Source organism: Hippichthys cyanospilos, chromosome 15 (genome assembly GCF_059441005.1).
Source record: "Hippichthys cyanospilos isolate Australia breed blue-spotted pipefish chromosome 15, RoL_Hcya_1.0, whole genome shotgun sequence".
Lineage (NCBI taxonomy): Eukaryota > Metazoa > Chordata > Actinopteri > Syngnathiformes > Syngnathidae > Hippichthys > Hippichthys cyanospilos.
The window spans coordinates 16,293,308-16,312,987 of NC_142383.1; the positions used below are offsets into that span (position 1 = coordinate 16,293,308).

The window sequence follows — 19,680 nt, forward strand, 5'->3', positions numbered from 1 at the left end:
TAAAATACGTTTGAACATATTTTCACAAATACATATACGTTTAAATTTTTTTGCAATTAAGTACATTTGATCGTATTTTTCGCAATACAGATGCTCAAAGGTATTTTTTCTCACAAATACGTACGTTCAAAAGTATTTTTTTCCTAATACAAATGTATTTTTAGCAAATGCGTACGTTCAAGCATATTTTTTTGCAAAATATGTATGTTTGAACGCATTTTCGCAAATACGTACGTTTGGAGGTATTTTTCGCAAATTCGTACGTTGGGTCGTATTTTCTCGCAACTACGTACTTCCGAATGGCATTTTTTAAAATGTATGCTAAAGTATTTTAGCAAATGCGTTTGTTCGGACATATATTTCCTTAACACGTCATTTTGAACGTATTTTTTGTTAATACATTTTCAAACAATTTTCCAAATCAATATGATCCAACTTGTTTTTAACATATGTGTAAATATTTACCTGTAGGCTAAACGCTAAGAGTTAAGATCAATTATTTTCCCATAATGCCACGGAATATTTTGCAGATAAAAAGGAAATTGCCATTTTCTTTAGCAGGTGACCTACATTTTATTAAAATGATGGGAAATTATGCAAACATTGTTCATTAGGAAGTGTTATCGTTTTATTGTTACTGGTATGTCTGTCCGGTATTGGGGAAATTTTCCATCGTTTTAGAATTTAGCCTAAAACTAGATTCAAATACATTTAAACAGGTTTTAATATTTAAAGATGTCAACCACGTTTCCTCCCTATCGACAGCCCCATGCTTCCAATATATTGATAAATTCCAAAATGTTTTAATTTTACTATCTTTTTTCGCCTTAAAAGAAATTTACGGGTTTCCACATCAACAGAGGTAAAAAAAATCTTGAAACAAAATCGAAACCATTTAAGTCGCAATCAATTGAGTGACCTGAAATAAAATGAGCAGGGAGTGCAGCTCTAGTTTTGACCTTAAAGAGTTCATCGAATTTACTCAGCGGCATCCGAGCAATTGCGCACCGCACCCTTACGATGCCGGCAATTAGTTTGCATACAAAACAATGCGGGACTCATAAAAGTTCAGCAATTGACTAATAGCTGATTTTCTGCCAAGAGCTGTCACAATATGCTCATTCTCTTGTATAAGCTGCAATGGGAAAAGCGTAAACAAGCTAGAAGGAAACTGGAGCCAGATTTGTCTCAAAAGAGGCTAACTTCCACTGCCTACTTTTGTATCGGAATATAAATAGTGTCGTTTCTATGTCACGCACTCAAGTGTTTTTGTTTGATATCATAATGGGGACATTCCATAGACATAATGCATTTTCAAGCCACTAACCCTAAACGTAACCGTTTTTTGTTTTCTATCATAATGGGGATATTTCATTGACATAATGTATTTTCGAGCTACTATTCTTAAACTTAACCATCATAACAGATTGCCTAAGATCAACCCTTATCTCAACCGAAATTCAATTCAAACCTATGCTATTAAACCAAGTCGCGAACCTCAAAAACTGATCTGAACTTGTGGGGTCTTATCCCATGCTGCGAAAGAGAACACCCCCCCTCGACGTGCTGGCTATAAATAAGATTATTATCTATAAAAATTGGATAAGTAGAACTAAAAACGCATCAGAAAAAAAACGCAAAAAAAACAACTATTTTTTTACACCATTTTTATGGGTTACAGCTTAGTCTAAAACTGAAAAAAATAACCAAATACATGAAACTAAAAGAAACAAAAAAAAGAAAATGCTTGTTTTGTTGAAATTATACTTTGCATACTACTACCCCCCCCCCAAGAAGTAGTGTCCTAACCTCAACCAAAACCCTTGACCCTCAAAAAGAGGTCTGAACATGTGACCTTCATTGTCCCCACAAGTCCAAGAGGTCCCCACAAAGACGTGAAACCCCGGGTTTTCGTTCCCATGATGTAGCAAAAACCAGGGGCACACAAACAAGAGGGATTTTCCCATCATACTGGGGACATCTTAATGACATAATGCATTTCCTAGCCACTAACCCTTACATTAAACTTAACCCTTACCCTAACTTCAACCAAAACCCAAATCTAGAAAAAAAGTCTTGACACTCAAAAAGAGATCTGAACTTGCGGGGTCCACAAACATGGTCCCCACAAAGAGAGTTAAACCTGCCATTCGGTCCCCACGCTGTAGCAAAAACGAAGCGCACGCACACATATGGAACGATCCTGTAATGAGGATATGAAGGAACAAAAACTGCTTTGACGAGATGTCTGAGATGGTTTTGGCATGTTCACCTTTGGTCACATCATCTGTGTCACGGGAAATTTGGTATCAGTTTACAGTATCATTCATATCTTATTTTATCTGTGTTCTGCAGCACCGAATACAAACACTCACAGTCTTTGTTAAATCATTGTCATGTCTGTGTGCATTACGTGTACTGAACTGGTCCGCGTTAAAATATTATTCACGGATTTTAGGATGAAAATACATCCCGTTTCATTCATAAATACATTGAATTAGTATTTAGTATCAATGCCTTGAAAAGGTGCGGCTTGAGTTATACAAGCGCTCCAAAATTCTCACAATAGCTGGCAGGAATTTGGGGTATTCCTCCGAAGAGAATCGGTATTAGTGATCCAAGTCCGTAGGCTGCCTTGCTCAAAAGATGCTGGGAAACAAACGCCGCATTTGACTGTATAATGTAAGGCGGGGAGCTTCCCACTGAAACTGTGACAATGCGCGGAATGTAATAAAAAGTCCCCATTAGGTGGCCTGCTGGCATGGAGGTTCGTTAGAACATCTTGTGCCTTATTTTAATTGTCTTAATGATGTGTTGTTTCACAGAGACCGATCTTGGGAAACAGAACCAACAGGTCTTTGATGCCAATATGTAATTACGGGTTTGGTATAAGTCTCTACCGTGGTAATGCTAACGTTTCTGCTAGCAAAACGCTACAGAATTCAACGCTTTGAGTCCTTCGAAAATGATTTCATCGGAATTGAAATCAGAGCCAGACTATTTATGTGTCCACAGTAGTGGACAAATTCAAGTTCAGTCGGCTCGGTTTCAAAAATAGATATTTCGGTGGGGCTAACGTTAGCAGCTAGCTTACATCATCCTTATTGTGTTTAACGTACTGTTTCACATGAGTTTTCATATGCTTCATTTTGATACACATTGACCAAAACTATTTATAGACTATAATAGCAATTGTAAATTAGTGTTAGCTTAACTTGTCATTTTAGCTAGTTTGCTAGTTACTTTTGCTATTATCATAATTTTTACAATTTTTCTACATAAAAAAATATATTGGTTATAATTAATATATGTATGGATAAGGCTGATGCCACTGGATAGTTTGCGGGGTTGAAAGTAAATATATATTTATATTTGACAATGTTATGACCAATTTGGGTTAGCATAAGGCTAGGCTAGTGAAAAATCCCCAACACCCATTTGTTTTAACAGTATATAAAATAAAGTAGCATCTTTAATAACGCCGGAAAAAAAAGTCTATGATATTGTGAGACCACAAAAAACGGAATTGCAATATAATTGGAATTTACTATAATAGCTATATGTCTAGCTAGCTAACTAAGTGCATGTTGTAGCGGTAAGAAAAAAAAATGCAATCATAACAAAAATATTGGCATCATTATCAGTTGCCGCACAAGTTTTCGATAAATTATCTTGGAACCAATGTTGAATTTACTTGGATTTTTAAACATAGTTTCTACTGCTGTCATTTTATGCACTACTTGCAATTTTTTTTTTTTTTTAGTACAACTAAAAGAAGAAAGCAATTCTCGCTTTTTAATGTCTAGTAAGTATACAAGGAAGGGAAAAAAATATCACATTTTATCCAGGAAGGCGTTATGCAATTACATTTACATAATCAGATATTTTACGTTCTTTTTTTAGGCACTAGCTATCAGTCAAGCTTAGCCAACTATGAGTCAACCTACGCTAAAACGCTTTCCTGGCAACGGCGCCGTCAAGATTTACTCTAAGCTAAATCTAAAAAAAAGACAGACCTAGTTGAAATATGTGTGACATTCTTTTGTCAAAAAAGCACAAGGACGAAGATTACATCATAGCCTTTAACTTCTGCGAACAATAACTTTGTTCTGGAAACAACTTTGGAATATATCAATTCATATCAGCCATTTTTTAGTATGAAAATAAAGACCAAAAAAAAAAGTTTCCTTAAGTTCTATTGCAGTAATGCCCCCCGGAAAAATAGCACTATTTATTTTACCTTTAAGGCATTATGTTACAAACTATGGAAATTCCTTTGATTTTTTTTTTCTGATATCATAAAAAAATCAATGGGAAAAAGCTGAAATTTCCAGGAGATGATTGAAAGATGAAAAATTTCAAAATGCAACGATACTGACATTTCTATGTGATTGCAACTGGAAGTGTGAGATTTTGTGTACTAAATTAATCATTGTCCGAATTTTGGACCATATAAAACTGATAATTACAATTTTTGAGATGCATTTTAATAGGATTTATGACATTGATTTTCCTACGATTTTTGCAACATTCCCTTGAGCGGTGGTCAAACTATGTCAGCTAACAGAAAATTCTTTGTTGACTTGTTTCACTTCAAGACAGTAGGTGGCGCTAGAGACCAGTTAATGGCCATGTCTTAAAGTGTCATCATCACGTCACAGACTACAAAGACAGACCATACTGTTTTTCATTTTTTTGTGGGTGTTAATAATTTGAACCTACATATGTATGGATAGAAATAATTCCACTGAGCAATTTGAGTGGTTGAAGGAAAAAAATAAGTCATAAATAACTTTCATTATTACGCCTTTATAATGCACATTGCAGCCACCTGGGGGCAGTACATTACAAAAACATTTAAATGGAGGCAGTCACAATTGTGAGCTTTGCTATATTGCCTGTCTACATGTGTTGCTCCACCCTTTGTGTTCAAATACATAGTAAGTTGTTTACCAAAGATGCTATTTGTTAGCCCATCTATGGCATTTATGTTTGTGTTAATATGGGTGTCATGCTATCACTATCGAATCATTTTAGAATTGAATCTAATAGAATCAGAAATATCAATTCTATAACAAAAATAATCATAACAAAATGATTGCCGACTACGTATTATAATCGATGCTAAATAATGTTGTGGTCATGTTTGCAGCGGCATTAATTGGCCGACTGTGAAAAATTGAGCCCAGTTACACATCTGGAAACAGCTGCTTAGGTGGAAGAACGTGTTTATTTGGATTGCAACAAAACTTATCAGCTCGAGTCTCATTTAGCTAATTGAACTGTCATTCAAGGTTTTGTGTATATTTGTTCGAGGCATGTATATACAAAAAATTAAACACATATAAGAGGAGGTTGTTGTTGTCTCACATTCCTCTCAATGATGCCCTATGTCTGTATTTTTTTTTAAATCAGTTTATATGGCTACGTAAAAAAAATAAATAAATCTAAGTTAACTTGATGTGTATATGCAAAGTAATGTACATATGCAAAGTGCAGGACAACAAAAATACATACTGTAACACAAAAACTTGTTGATATTGGGCTTAGAGTGAACTTAAATTGAAATGAAGTCACCTAAAAAGGTACTCGTGAATTTTGGGATTGAAGTTTTACCAAAAGCTCAATCGCTCGTTTTTGTGAGAAGTGCGTATATGAAATTCAAAGAGAAAGGAAGGTAAATGAGTACTTTTTCACGTTTCGTTCATTTTCGTGAAAATGTCGCTTAGGAAGTACTGGGAAACGTTAGTGGGCTCTTCTTCTATGGTTGCGCTGTTATCGCGCTGACACGCGGAAACCTGCAAAACACATACAAGAAAAAATGTTAATAAATAAATTGTTGTCTGCAGCTTGTTCAAACTCTGCAAAACAGAATTAAAATTACAGCTCTACAATGTCATTTTTTTAATATTTGGGTGAAAAAAACTTTTTATTTCTATCACCATAATCGATTTCATTCTAAAACTAAAATATTGAATATTTGGTACATTAAGAAATAAGCTGATCAGAATAAGAGAGAGAAAATATCTGGGTAAAGAAATTTCCATTTTATTGAATTCATTTTTTAAAGGGATAAAATGAAATACACGCAAAAGAATTTTTTTTTTTTTTGGTACTATACACAACATTGCAACATGGAAACAGCAAAATAAAAACATAGCTAGAGGGGTAAACGTAAAAAAATTAGGCTGATGGGATTAAAACATTCTAGATCCACATAAATGTCTGTGCATTTTTAAACAATATTTTTAAGACAATTCGAATACAGTTTTTTCGTCCTTAATACATTGCTGAGATCCTGAATCGGGACTCGGTATCGGCAAATCTTTAAAATTGTGTAATTCGGATTTGTGTGCAAAAATGTTAAGAAATATGTATCGTGTTATGTATGAATAAATTAATGTATAAATGTTAAAAGTCTTCCTGTTTTAATTCTTCTTATCAAGTCACAGTGTCCTGTCACTGGCCAGCTATTTTTAAAACAGACAGCTCCCTCCTTCCCGTTGTGGCGGCTACCTTCAAAGAGGCGGCCTGTTGACTCGCCTCTGCAAGCAGAAAAATATGTAAATGTTGCTTTAAAAAATAAATAAATAAATAAAAAGAAGCACGCATTACAGGTGACAGACAGTATTCTTTTTAAAACCAGAGTACACCGTCAAGGCTTATCAGCAGATGGCGCTCTTGAGCATTGCTTACTTCAGTTGAAGAAAGAGAGGAACTATGTTGGGGTTGAGATGTTTCTGTACAAGGTGTTAGTGGCTTGGGCGCCGCTGTTTTTGGTGGCGTCTCCAATTGAAAGGGCGCGTTGGGCGCCGCGGGCCGATTCCTGGGCGCAGGTTTACTAACGTTGGGTCGGCCCGAAGCGGATTTGCCTCGACGCGACTCGGACTGGGCGGCGCCGCTTGGCCCGGTCAGAAAGGAGAGGAAGCCTTTGGGTCGCCTGAAGATAGACCAAAAAAGATTTTGAACTCCAAGTGTTAAGCGTTATCGGAAAAGGAAAGCTGTATACCGTTAGCATATTTAGCATTTTTCACTCATCGTTCAGGGCCAACAGAATATTGTGTGCTATGTAAATATGGGTGCTATCATATGAAAGATTCATAAACATATTTTTCTACTTGCTGTTGACTGAAAACAAGATGTTCAATGCTCAGGTACTTCATTACTTTAAAAGCAATCACATCTTAAATCACAATATTGAGGGGAAAAAATAGATATTTAGCTCTACAATTGACGGTATTTTAAGAATTTTAACTTTGCGTACTACTAATAAAACACTGAAGTGGTAATTTTACAGTATATGGTTGCTTGCACTTTTTGTCACCTTTTGGGAGCGCTTGTAAGTGCCGAAGAGGTCGTGACTTCACTTCCTGCAAGGGGTGCTGGTAAAACTGGTTGCTCCACGACTGGATTCTGCACAAAAAAAACAAAAACAAACATATGTTGGTTTTTAACTAATTTACGAGCAAATTCGCGTGAAGACATGTTTTTGGAATTTGCCACTGTTTGATGTTTTTCTCTCTAGTTTCAGATGCAACTCCTTTGCAAGTCATAGGCTCAAAAGCCATCTTTATACTATAAAACCACCACTTGGTGGCAGAAGTGCATTTGGGAAGAGATCAGCGCCGCCCATGACAGGAAGTACAGTGGTAAATCTACTTACAAACGCTTCATTACGAAAAATTTTGTTTACACAACACGTATTCGCAAAACTATTGTTACGAAAGAAAATTCAGGATACGAAAAGCGAATACTTTCATCCACATTTTCCGCCAACAGCTCACACCGTATAAGTAACAAACATAAAATTGACATTCGCTAATGCTAACATTGTACATATTCACATAAAAACAGACGTAGCACATCAGTCCGGCTGTCGCTTCTGACGTTAGCGTTGTTGGCACTTTAGCGAGTGGACTGAATGACATCACACAGGAAGCACTCGGCATGACCGCGAATTAAGCTTACATGGTCAAAAAAATCCAAACATAAATATTATTGTTCTTTGGACTTGTAAATAATGCCTCGACCACTGGAAATGTAAAATATAAAGTAAGAAATAGTACAAAGTACAAAGGTTTAGAAAACTGGTAAAGTTCACATCAACAGTTTTGTGACGTGCAAATAAATGATTTTGCTGTCAAAGGGTTATAGTGTTGTTTTTTATTTTGTAGGACATGATTTAGATGCTTGAGGTGTGAGAGAACAATATGAATGGGTATCGTTACCGCGGCGACGGTCGTCTCCCCGCAGAGGACGGCAGGCGAAGAACCTGCAACCGCAGCGTCCACGGGAAGGCTGCGGAGACAGCGAGACGCCGTGAGACACAGCGCGGCGTCTCCCGATGGCATATGGGAATTATTCTGACCTGCAACTGGGCTGAGGGGGATACTCGTCCAGCGGGACTTCCATTAGGGACAAAATGAAGAAGGGCTCGTTTGGGTCCGACGGTACCGACGCCGCTGAGATGAGAGAAGGTGAAAATGTTTCAGAGTGAAAATGCACATTCATTCACCGCAGAATTTTTCATCAGGCTCAATTAGAACACAAAAGAAGAACAAAAGTGATTACCTACCCTGGCATTATACAACACAATACCACAAAAAACCCAAATGAGGTGGCGCCCAGTTTTGCCCTTTATTCGTTGCTTATGATTAATGTGGGAAAAGAAACGGCTTACTTTTGCATGATACCAATTCAAAATCTTGTTAACGTTAACATGGCAGAATTCCGAAAGGTTTTGAGACATTTCGAAGACATCTTGCTGAATTTAATGCTTATCCTTAAAAGGGGATAAATCCAAAAACAATTCTTTGTAATATTTTGTATGTAGCCCAACTAGTCTAACCGTGTTTTTGTGATTAATAATGGGTTTATGGAATATGAATTAAGCACCAAAATCCAGATATTTTTAAGGACAGCCATTTTGCCACTTTCTGTCCACTGAAAATGACATCACAGTCACGCAGGGCTCAGATAACGGCCAATCACGGCTCAGCTCTTTTCTGAGTTTTGTCATGTGATGCTGTGATGTCATTTTCAGTCAAAACGCCTTATTAGTCAGAATATTGAGTTCAGACAATTTCATGTGACTCTTTTGTGAGACTATTGTTGTATAACTTCCTGTGCAAAGACTATAAAGACATTCTATTCTATTCTATTCTATTCTATTCAGGGAACATGAACATGTCATTTTAACAGGGTTTAATTTTAATGCTTTTTAATGTGAACAGTACATGTTTATTTTCAAGTTAAGGGCAAATTAATTGGAACATGAAGCAAGTTATTGTTAAAATGTTTTGGCGACCCCTTTAAGGAACTTTATGATTTTGCTGCTGATGTTCCACTAATCATCTTCTGAAGTAAATATGATTGCCCCCCCCCCCCTCCGGAGTAAATATGATTGACTTACCGTCTGGAAGTATTGAGGAACTTGTGGGAGTTTGGTTGGTGACAGTGCTTGATGCTGAGTCATCCTGTGAATATTAGATAGAAAACCAAACAAACACCTCATTCGGGATTATGGTTGCAGGGGCTACACGATTCTCCATTTTAAATCCAAATTCAAATGTGCATTTTGCCGCCGCAAACATAGTTCATAAAAAATGTGGGAAAGGAGACTGAAATAAAGCAGCTACCTCGATGGGGCATTCAGGTGCGCTTCTTTCACTTGTGGATATTGAGCAAGCAGCCTTGACTTGATCATCGGCGCCCTCTGCTGGCATCTGCAGGACACTTGCTGACTCTTGCGTGATACTGGAGGTTTTGTCGGGTCCGTCCTCGGACTGGGTCGCCCTAGCAGGGGATTTCAAATTGGGTTTGACCTTGGGGAGGCGTCGGCGTCTTGGAATTGTTTCTCCAGTGTGTTTTGATGCCTCAGAGTCTTCTTCTTTTGGACCGCCAGCATCTGAGGGAAGATTTTGACAGGCGTCGGAAGTTATTGGTGATGTTGCCTCATGATCACGACTACTTTTATCCACTCCACAATCTGTGGACTTGGAGTCTCGGGTCGCGGGTCCAAGATCGGTGGGCGTCCCTTCACTAGAAATGATTTCCTCTGAAGGTGTATTGAGGCTTTGACTCGGTTTCTGCGGAAGGTTAGGTTTGACCTTCGAGAATCGACTTCTCCTGGAAACAACTTTCCTCAGGTTCTGACATTCGGGTGACTCTTGCGAGGTACTATCATGATCTCCGTCTGGGTGGTCCAAAGGTTTATTTGACTCTCTGACTTGTGGTTCTGCCATTTTCTGCTCACTCCGAGGCAGTTCCTCGGAAGGAATCATATTGGCGCCTAGGTTCAGAACTGGCAATTCAGTTGAAGCGAAGCTGGTGCTTTGTGCGGCTGGCTGCGGCTCCACTTCTGCTGTTGCTTCAAGATTTGGAGATTGGCCAGCTCCTTTGGCGCTTTGAAGTTTCGCTTGCGCGTTCCTTGATGTCTGCCGAAGGTTCGGTTTTGGTTTGACCTTCGAAAATCGACTCCTTCTGGTCTGTTGTGCTGAAAGAACCTCACTTGGTTTCTGACATTCAAGTAGAACCTCATCATGATCTCCAGTTTCTTGGTCCACGGCTTTCTTAGACTCTTCAGCCCCAAGTTCTGTAACTCCTGCGGTCTGAGATTCATGACTACTTTCAACTGTTTCAACATTTGTAGACCCGGTTTCTCCTGTTGCAGGAGCACCACGAAAAAGGGGACAAGTTGGCCGTGGTTCTCTACCTTCTTGGATCAAAGGCGTCTTTGATAATTGAAGAGTGGCCTCGGTCTTAGGACTGCTTTCCACTGCACTCGAATCTGTGGACTTTGTATCTGTATCATCTACAGGATGTTCAACATCATCAAGAGGAGTCAGTTCATGGGATTGTAGGTCCAGGACTCGCATCCCACTTGAAGACGAACTGGCGCTTTGAGCAGTTGGCCGTGGTTCTACCTCAGCTGTTGCTTCGAGATTTGTGTTTTCAGGTTTCACCCGTGCTTTTCTTGATGTCTGGTGAAGGCTTGGTTTTGGTTTGGCTTTCGGGAACCGACTCCTTCTGGTCTGATGTGTAGAAAGAATCTCACTTGGTTTCTGGCACTCAGGTACAACCTCATCATCAGCTTCTTGATCCAAAGCTTTCTTTGACTCTTCAGCCTCCGGTTCTTGAAGTTCTGCAGTTTCAATAGTACGACTACTTTCAACTGCTTCAGGGTCCGGGGACTGGGTTTCTTCTGTAGCAGGAGCACTCCGAGAGAAAGGAAGAGTTGGCTCTGGTTCCTCTTCAGACTGAGTAGTTGCTTTTGTAGTCCGAAGGTTAGCATGTCTTGATATCTGTGAAATGTTTGGTTTGATCCTTGGAAATCGACTTCTGGTCTGCCTTGTTGGTTTCTCCCTTTCGGATTCTTCTTGTATAGCAGCGTCAAATTCTCCAGCTTCTTGGTCCAAAGCTTCTGATTTTTCAGTCCCATGTTTTGTGATTTCTGCAGTCTTAGTATTACGTTCACCTTTAACTGTTTCAACATTTGTGGACCCTGTTTCTCCTGCGGAAGGAGCACCAGGAGGGAGTGAAGAAGCTGGTTGTGGTTCTACTTCAGACTGACAAGTTCCTTTTGCGGTTCGAGATTTAGCATTTCTTGATATCTGTGAAATGTTTGGCTTGACCCTGGGAAATCGACTTCTTGTCGGCTGGATTGACGAGACTTCTCTTACTTTCTGACTTTCTGATTCTTCTTGCTTAGCAGCGTCAAATTCTCTACCTTCTTGGACCAAAGGTAACTTTGACTGTTCGGGAGCAGTCTCGGTCTTGAAACCACTTTCAACTGCACCAGCCTCTGTAGACTTTGTGTCATCTACTGCATGTCCAACAGCTAACATCTGCTCATGAGGAGTCCGTTCTGCTGTCTGTGAGTCCAGGACTCGCATCCCACTTGAAGCAGAACTGATGCTTTGACTTGGTAACTGTAAAGACACTTGTTCTACTTCAACTATTGATTTTGAGTTGGATTTCAGATTTGATGACGGTTTAGTTTCTTCTGTGGTCTGAATTTTAGACCGGGCACCTCTTGGCATTTGTGAAAGGTTTGGCTTCGGTTTGACTTTGGCAAATCGCCTCCTGGGCTCTTGAACGTCACTTGGTTTCTGACATTGGAGTTCGTCTTGTGTGGCTGGGTCTTGAGCTCCACTTTCTAGTACCAAATGTGAGTTTGGCTCATCAGTTTGACTACTTTCAGCATCTGTGGCCTTGGTTTCGCTCGCAGCCGGTCCAAACTTGATTTCTGTGATGACACAAGTCTGATTCTCTGAGACCTGACCATGCGCTCCTTCCTTCAGAATTGTTTCTTCAGAATCTATGGGAGCAGGACTGCAGCTTTCCACAGGAGACTTCACTTGCGACGCATCTGCTTGGGATTCGGAAAATGCGACACTTGAGCCTCTGGCGGGGTTAGGTTTTGGTTTCACCCTGGATGAGTCGCCCTTTTGGGTCTGTGGACTTGATTGCACAGGAGGGCTTGGGTCAGGGCCTGAATCGGTTCTCTGAGGCGAAGGTTCTGTATTTGTGGGCGGTGCAGTCAAAGTCTCAATTATCTGGCGGTCCGTTGACGCAAACGGGATTTCGATAGAACTGTTTTCGGTGATGAATTCCGCTATCTCCTCCTCTAAAAGTTTGTTGGTCTCAGTCACGCGTTCTGATTCCGTCCCTGCAATTAGACACAGGTGCATTCCAACAGGATTAACTCATCGCTAGTCCAGTTTGACGTCTATAGCCGTCAACGGCAGTGAATGAGTTACCTATCGTCTGATCACGCGTGGTCTCCAACTGAGATTGCTGAGACATGTTGCCAATGGCCAGCAACGTTTGAGCAGCTTCGTTGTAGCTCTCCGTTTCGGACACTGAGAAAAAAATGCCGCATTTAATGTCTACGTTTGCATTGGAACGCCGGTGGTCGTTGGACAAAACAACCTCAACGTACCTTCTGTGTGTTCAGAGGACAATAAATCAATAACGTCCTGAAAGACAAATGAGATTTTTTTTTTTAGGGTTTGTTAAACTGGAATCCACATTTCTAAATTTGCATTTAAACACTGGGGAAGAATTAGAAAAGAAAATAAGCAGGTAAAATTGAAAATATTAGCTGTACTACAAATTGCCAGTTGATTACATTTGGATGTGTCTTCAACTATGTGGCAACTAGTTAATCTAGTCACAATTTAGACATAGTGGTGAGAGGTGTGTGCAGCTAGCGTTTCAATCAATATCTGTCAATGGTAAGCTAGCATAATAGCAATTAACAAGTAGTAGCCATATCCTCTGCAAGAACATATTACTATAAAATGGACATTGTACTCATGCCCGTTTCCTTTACAATTATTTCAATGCTATGAAAAATGTAATTGGTCCAAAATAAAATTAGATTTTTGTAATTGTCTTATTTTGATTGAACAAAATGTCACTTCAGAAACCTGACAACTGTATTAATGGTAAAGAGGCTGAAATTTTGACAATTTCAGGTCTCTAGTTACTGTAGTGTTGATTAATCATTGGCCCTTTAATGTCAACAGAAGAAAACTTTTATAAAGCCTGCATATGCTTTTTAAGTACAGTATTTTTCACATTTTTTACGAAAATGGAGATCTAGTTGGGAAACTGCACCTTAAAATGACTTACAACGCTGTCAGACTTAACATAAAAAAAAATGTAAAATTCCCCAGTGTCATCAAAGGAAAAACCGTAAGAAACCACCAAAAGACAGATGGATGATGGCGATATTTGCGGTATAAACAAATCAAATAGATGACTGTGCTCTTTTATCCATTTTTGGTGCTGCACTCCAAGCAGGGGACACTTACAACTAGGAGGTCCAATTGATGCACGCACGGTTGGGATACCCCTGTCTCACTTTTGTCCCCCTCACAGAGAGAATCGGGGCAGAGTGCATCATGGGAAATGTCCAACACATCGGACATGTTGCCCAAGATATCAAGCTACATAGGACAAGAGGAAGCAAGGGAGGGGTGAATTATGGAAAGCATGCAAACAAAAAAAAAATGATGCAAAAGATGAAACGGATTTGCAGGGAGGAAAAAAAAGCGTTTGGCACCTCTTCCATGCTCTCGTCAACCGGCGGGATGGCGAGCGTGGGGGAGCGCAGGCAGGCGGGGACAGAAGCTTCTTCGGCGTCCCTCTGCTGGTCTTGCTCCTCCTCGTCGCCGCTGGATAAGGACTGAGACGCTCTGAGGGTAATCAGTTTGGGTTTTTTGGGCGACGGGGCAGCCGAAGGTGCCTTGCTCAATCTGGTCCTCTTGGGGGAGAAATTTTGCTCAGGTTTAGAGGTTGACCCCTCTTCCTTGGCGGGGTAACCTAGGAGCCTGGGAGGCTTGGGGACTCGCCCAGACCTGTAAAAAAGAAAAACACGGACTGCCTTATGGAAACAATCATTATAAATCGATAATAATTCCAAAAATTCCAATTAATCATTTAGATACCTTTGTTCATTGATATTTGTTAAAATGATTGAAATATTTTCTTCCACCGTATTTTCCTTCCTATTTCTCCTTACTGAAACTTTAGAAGTGTACCTTGTGGGTTTTGGGGGTTTAGCAGAGTACTCGTCATCACCAGAGGAAATGTCACCAACATCCTCCTCTTCCTCGTCACAGATTCCTGCAGATGTTGTTGTCTCTTTGTTCGTCTTGAAAAGAAAAAATAAAAACATGAGCGGCAACTTCAAAAAAGCGAGGGTGAGAAAATGTTCAAATCGCAGCTCACCTGCTCCTTTGAGGCTTCGTCTGCCACATCTTCATCCTGCATAGTGGATTCATTTTCTTCTGACGCGGTGGTTGGACCAGGTTGAAGCTTTTTACTCCGCTTGCGGCCGAGGGATAGGAGCGGTTTAACTGCTCTGCCTCGTGAAAGTTTGGCGGGCTTAAGTGAGGCGTCCGTCCCCGAACTTTCACACCTGGTTGTTTGGGAGAAGATAAAGATCAGAGATTTTCTTTTTTTTCTGTAAATAAGTCATGAGAAGCGTTCCTACACTTGTGAATCGGGTTGCTCCTCAGGAAGGGCCGCCTCGGTGTCTTCGGGTGTGCAGGCGTCATCTGCCGAGACAAAAGAAATCGATCAAAATGAGCGAGAACGTTCGGGTCTGGTAGCCGTGTACCTTCTTTGCCGCTCTTTTTGTCTGCTTTGCTTTTCTTTGCTAGCGTCGCGGCAGAGACGTCCTGCCGTTTGCGTTTCTTCGTCGCCTTGGACGCCGAGGTTTGTCCATCTTTTGTGAGCTCGTCGTTCTCTTTCTCGCCATCCTCCCCCTCCGAGCTCAATAAGCCGTCCATGTCTTCGTCATCTTCCTCCTCCTCGTTGCTTTCGACCTCGTCTACAAACTCGCCTGTTGGAGAAAACCAAAAGATCGAGCGATTAAATCCAAAATGAATCATTACATAGGTTATCAAACTTATTGTCTTCTAAACAAACTAAAAAAAAAAAAATAATCCACGTCTTTCTACTGTACAGTATGTTTGGCAGCAGTCACTCTTTCTTTCCTTTGGCGCCCTCTGGCGTTTCTTGTAGGCGTTCTTCTCCAAAAGCGACTTGAGCTTTTTCCTGGTGGCTTGGACTTCCAGAATCTTCTCCAGCAGCTTGGAGAAATACTCAATGTCCAGCTTGCGTCTCTCTCCTGTAACACAAACAATAAGAACGTCATTAAAAAATAAATACGCGGGATTCTGGCAGAGAACATCACAGACGGAACTGACGGAAAGCTTTGTCGATTCTCCAGGAGTTCTGTCGCTCCTCTCTTTTAAATTTGTTCTGTAAGGTTAAAACCACAGACAAAAAGAGATTAGATATCTACATAAATAACACAACAGTTTTTTTTTCTCGACAAACCCGTATCTCGGCTCGAGTTCTGTTGTGAAAAAGTTGCCCGATCATGGAGAAGTCCGTTCCCACCATGCTGATGGCCAGGAAGAACATGTCCGTCTCTGCATGAAACGGAAAACAAGGAAACGGAATATAGAACTCGCATCCGATTTTGGGCTCGGCTACAACATGGTTTCCGAACCTTCGCTGGACCAGGGCTTGCAGTAGGTGGACGGTCTGAAACTGGAGTAGGTAGTGGTGGAGCCGCGCTCAAAGATTGGGTCTCGGCTCTCCGCCAGGTTGGGGCCTTTGGCTCTCTGGACTTCCACAGTCAAGCTGAGACACACAAGCGCTCACAATTAATCTCAAGCAAATCCTTTAATCAGAACAGGTGTTAAAAAAAATCCCACACTTGAATTGTATTGACTAAAACAAAACAGAACAAAAAAATAGCATTGAAAATAACATGTTCTTCAACCAAATTAAACAAAAACGCATTTATGAATAAAGCAGTCTTAAATCTGGCCCTTTAAGAAAACTTGCATTGTGGGGAAAGGGCAGGAGGGAGGGCAGAACTTGGGACTGAAGGGAGAGTTAGTGGCCGCTCAACAAGCTCTGATGAACTGTATGTTGTGTGTTGTAAAAGAAGATCAAGTTTGTGTCCAAAAAGAGACCTCCGTACTACAGTTAGGGTCAAATAAACTCAGAAAAAGCTGGTACTGAATGTCAGATTTGAAATATAATATTTTTTATTGTTATAAACCTTCATTATTGCACTTACCTTTCCTCATCCAGGATCAGCGTGCCGTCTTCGGCCACTTTAACTTGCGGCACCATCAGCCCCTCTTCTTCTTCCTCCTCCTCGTTCGCCACCTCCTCCTGAACCTTCTCCGCTTGGTTCCTCGTTTTCGGGACAACTTGTGACTCCTGTTTCTGCGTTTTTTCTGGCGATCTGCTTCAAAGTAGGAAGACTCGTTTTAGACTCGCAACCTCTTGAGTTTAGACTCAGATGGACCAAACGGTAAGCTCACTTTTCTCTCCTCGGGGAAAATGGAACCGCGGTCTCGTTTTCCTGGGCGCCCTCCTCCGCAGTGGACCTGTGACACGACACATGAGGGTCACAGGAAGGAATGAAGGTGTGATGAGACATGAGGTGGACTCACGACATGGGGTTGGAGCCCGGCAGGTAGCGGATGAGATCCCTCATGGTCATTTTGGAGGGATCCAAAATGTATTCCTTTTCACGCCTTCTCTTTGCTCTCTTGGAACCCTGGAACAAAACACCATTAAAGTCCGTTTTTGTACTTTTAATTGGTGAATCCCGAGCACTGTACCATCCAAATTAAATTTGTTTCGTTTTTTGTTGTCTCAAACTTTTTTTCCCAGTAGTAAAACCCTTGTGAGATAGGTTTGAACCAGCGCAAACCAATTTTTGGAAGAAAAGACGATAACAAAGTGTTGTGCCAACATTGTCTGTTTTTTTTAATTTTAGAACTCTATTTTTAGAGTAGTATAGTACTTAATATTTGGACATAAAAAGCTGACAAAAATAAATAATTCACATAATTATAAACAAAAATGTGGACATAAATATTATTAACAAAATGTGTCCTCTAATAACTTACAAATAATAATAATAAATAATAATTTGTTGACATTACGATTAATATTTAATTGGTGGAATTTGAATTAAGCAGCTCAAGTGTCACTTGCTGTCGACTGAAAATGACATCACAGTTGCTTAAATAACGACCAATCACGGCTCAGCGCTCAGAGACGGGAAAAAACTGCTTAAATCATGTTCCACAAACACAACTATTAATCAGAATGCAGTCTTGACTCTTGTGGGTCCGCACTGAACGTTCTATTGTAAAGAAAATGTGATATTCTGATATGGTTTTAGGATTACGAAACTGAATAGCCTATCGAATATAAAATCCTTTTAATGAAATTACAGTTTACACTCCTGAATCAAGGCCAACGACGAACCTGTTCTTTCCGCATCTCTTCCCTGAGCAGCTCGCGGAGTTTCTGAGCTTTTTCCAGCCTCTGAATGTCCGACGGGTCGTTCAGAAGCTGGCTCAGCGAGAATCCGGAAACGGATGACTTCCTGCTCTTCGTGGACAGGAGAGTCTTGGCTTTCTCCGATAGTGCCGCCGCGTCTTTGTCCGTCAGCGCCACTTTGTCCGGCGGCCTGGGGGGAACTTTGACGAGACCGTCGCCCGAGAGTCCTGACGTCTTCTCTGTTTTTTCGGCGTGTTTTGGAGAGCGATCAGTGTCGACGGCAGCTGATTCGTCACAGGAGGCAACGATGAGCTCGGGATGCAGATCAGGCTCAAGCGACAGGGCCCCGGACGGTATCACTTGGGGTTCAGTTTGCGGCTCGATGTCCGATTTTTTGGAGGGGTTTGCGGAAGTCGATTTGGCGGGGGACTTAGGCGCTCGGGGGACGGCGGCAAGGCGACCCGGGGCCACTCTGGGCTTGACGGAGAAGCGTTTCCTCCGCTGAACAGCAGCCGAGGAGCCGGTCCCTTCTCCGCTCGGATCGTTTCCATCACTAAATAGGATAAGAATATTTTGACATAGGCTTCAAAAGGCGGAGCCTCAACTGGTGAGTGACGTGGGTGCCAGCGAATCAGACAGTAGAGACTGTGTTCAATTTCTAGATTATTACCTGCCCCAATCAAAGTATGTAGCAAAATGCCACACACATTTTTGTCAATTAGTGCCTGAAACCATAATTAACTATTAAATGGTTATTTCAGAGCTTATTAAAATAAGAACAACTCACTTCACAGGCGTAACCGTGGTCACAGGCACCTCATCCGGCTGGCTGGCGCTCGCCGAGGAGGGCGCCACGCTCTCCTCGGCATCTTTCGGAATCTCTTTCTTCTCCTGACTTGCTGGTACGGCTTCCTGTGACGAAGTCGGGGTCCTCCCGACCCCACCCACATTGGGGCGAACACTGAACCTTGAGCGGCGAAACATCGGACCTGAACGTGTCACAAAGTGTATCAAATCAGCTACATCGGGACGTCACACGCATTGAAATGAATGGTTTCCTAATTGTCATACAGGATCTAAAAAATGTTGCGTTGCGGTGAGTCTCCAGTAACATTTACAACAGTTTGTATTGAAAAGCTATCCCTGTGAAGCTTGGAGGCAGCAATTTTGTTTTAGTTGAATTATTCGAGAGATTCGATTAATCCATTCGAGACTGACACGGATTACCAACACATTTTAACGTGGTAAAACACTATCCCCCTTTAATGTATACATTCACACGATTTGCTGTTCTTTTTATTACCTTTAATGTGCAATATTTAGAACACATTTGGTGTGTTTTGATGGCAGAATATTAAGAAGTGACGTTTCCAGCAGCCGACCCATTAGTACTTCTAAAATGCAGTTTATTTAAAAGAAACACAATAATAAGAGCTGGTAATACTTTTAGAGAGTAGAAAAAACAACACAGATGTACAGTAAACCCAACATGATTACGAGCGTTGAATAAATACAACCTTTATAGTTAACGTGTTCCATCTTGCAGCTTTACGACATCAAAAAGTATTTAAATGGAACATTTTCGATACTTTTTGAACATTTACCTGTTCACCAAAGCGTCGACCGTGTGGAATAAAAGTCCATTAGACGACGAGGAAAATAAACTGTGCAAAAAGAGGCATCGTACACCATTAATCCGCCATTTTGGTAATGACGTAATATTTGATCGCCCGCGAGGGGACTTGTGGGAAATGTAGTCGCTTCAAGAAAGCTTGATACGCGTGAGAGCTTTGCCGCATTGAAAAAAAAAAACACAAATTATGAAATTACTGAAGTATAAATGATGAA

The 19,680-nt window shown here is 40.8% G+C and overlaps 1 protein-coding gene across 7 annotated transcripts; it reads right to left on the minus strand.

The window, feature by feature from the left end:
• Window positions 1-5,211: 5,211 nt before the first annotated feature.
• Window positions 5,212-19,532, minus strand: LOC148411940 (uncharacterized). Of its 7 annotated transcripts, XM_088435724.1 has the most exons (26): window positions 19,437-19,532; window positions 18,620-18,821; window positions 17,818-18,385; window positions 16,992-17,098; window positions 16,860-16,925; window positions 16,610-16,783; window positions 16,031-16,164; window positions 15,856-15,950; window positions 15,723-15,777; window positions 15,479-15,643; window positions 15,131-15,355; window positions 15,005-15,068; window positions 14,740-14,929; window positions 14,550-14,662; window positions 14,072-14,366; window positions 13,821-13,955; window positions 12,944-12,980; window positions 12,762-12,863; window positions 9,639-12,670; window positions 9,413-9,476; window positions 8,369-8,462; window positions 8,229-8,298; window positions 7,325-7,413; window positions 6,697-6,940; window positions 6,517-6,545; window positions 5,212-5,798 (listed from the first exon to the last, which is right to left on the minus strand). In XM_088435724.1, the coding sequence occupies exons 2-25, from the start codon at window positions 18,814-18,816 to the stop codon at window positions 6,519-6,521; spliced, it is 6,342 nt and encodes a 2,113-aa protein (XP_088291850.1). In that variant the 5' UTR covers window positions 18,817-18,821; window positions 19,437-19,532; the 3' UTR covers window positions 5,212-5,798; window positions 6,517-6,518. The 7 variants fall into 7 exon arrangements, with proteins under 7 accessions (XP_088291850.1, XP_088291849.1, XP_088291847.1 ...); XM_088435723.1 differs by lacking the exon at window positions 6,517-6,545 and having other exon boundaries at window positions 15,500-15,643; window positions 16,610-16,780; XM_088435721.1 differs by lacking the exon at window positions 6,517-6,545 and having other exon boundaries at window positions 16,610-16,780.
• Window positions 19,533-19,680: the final 148 nt, after the last annotated feature.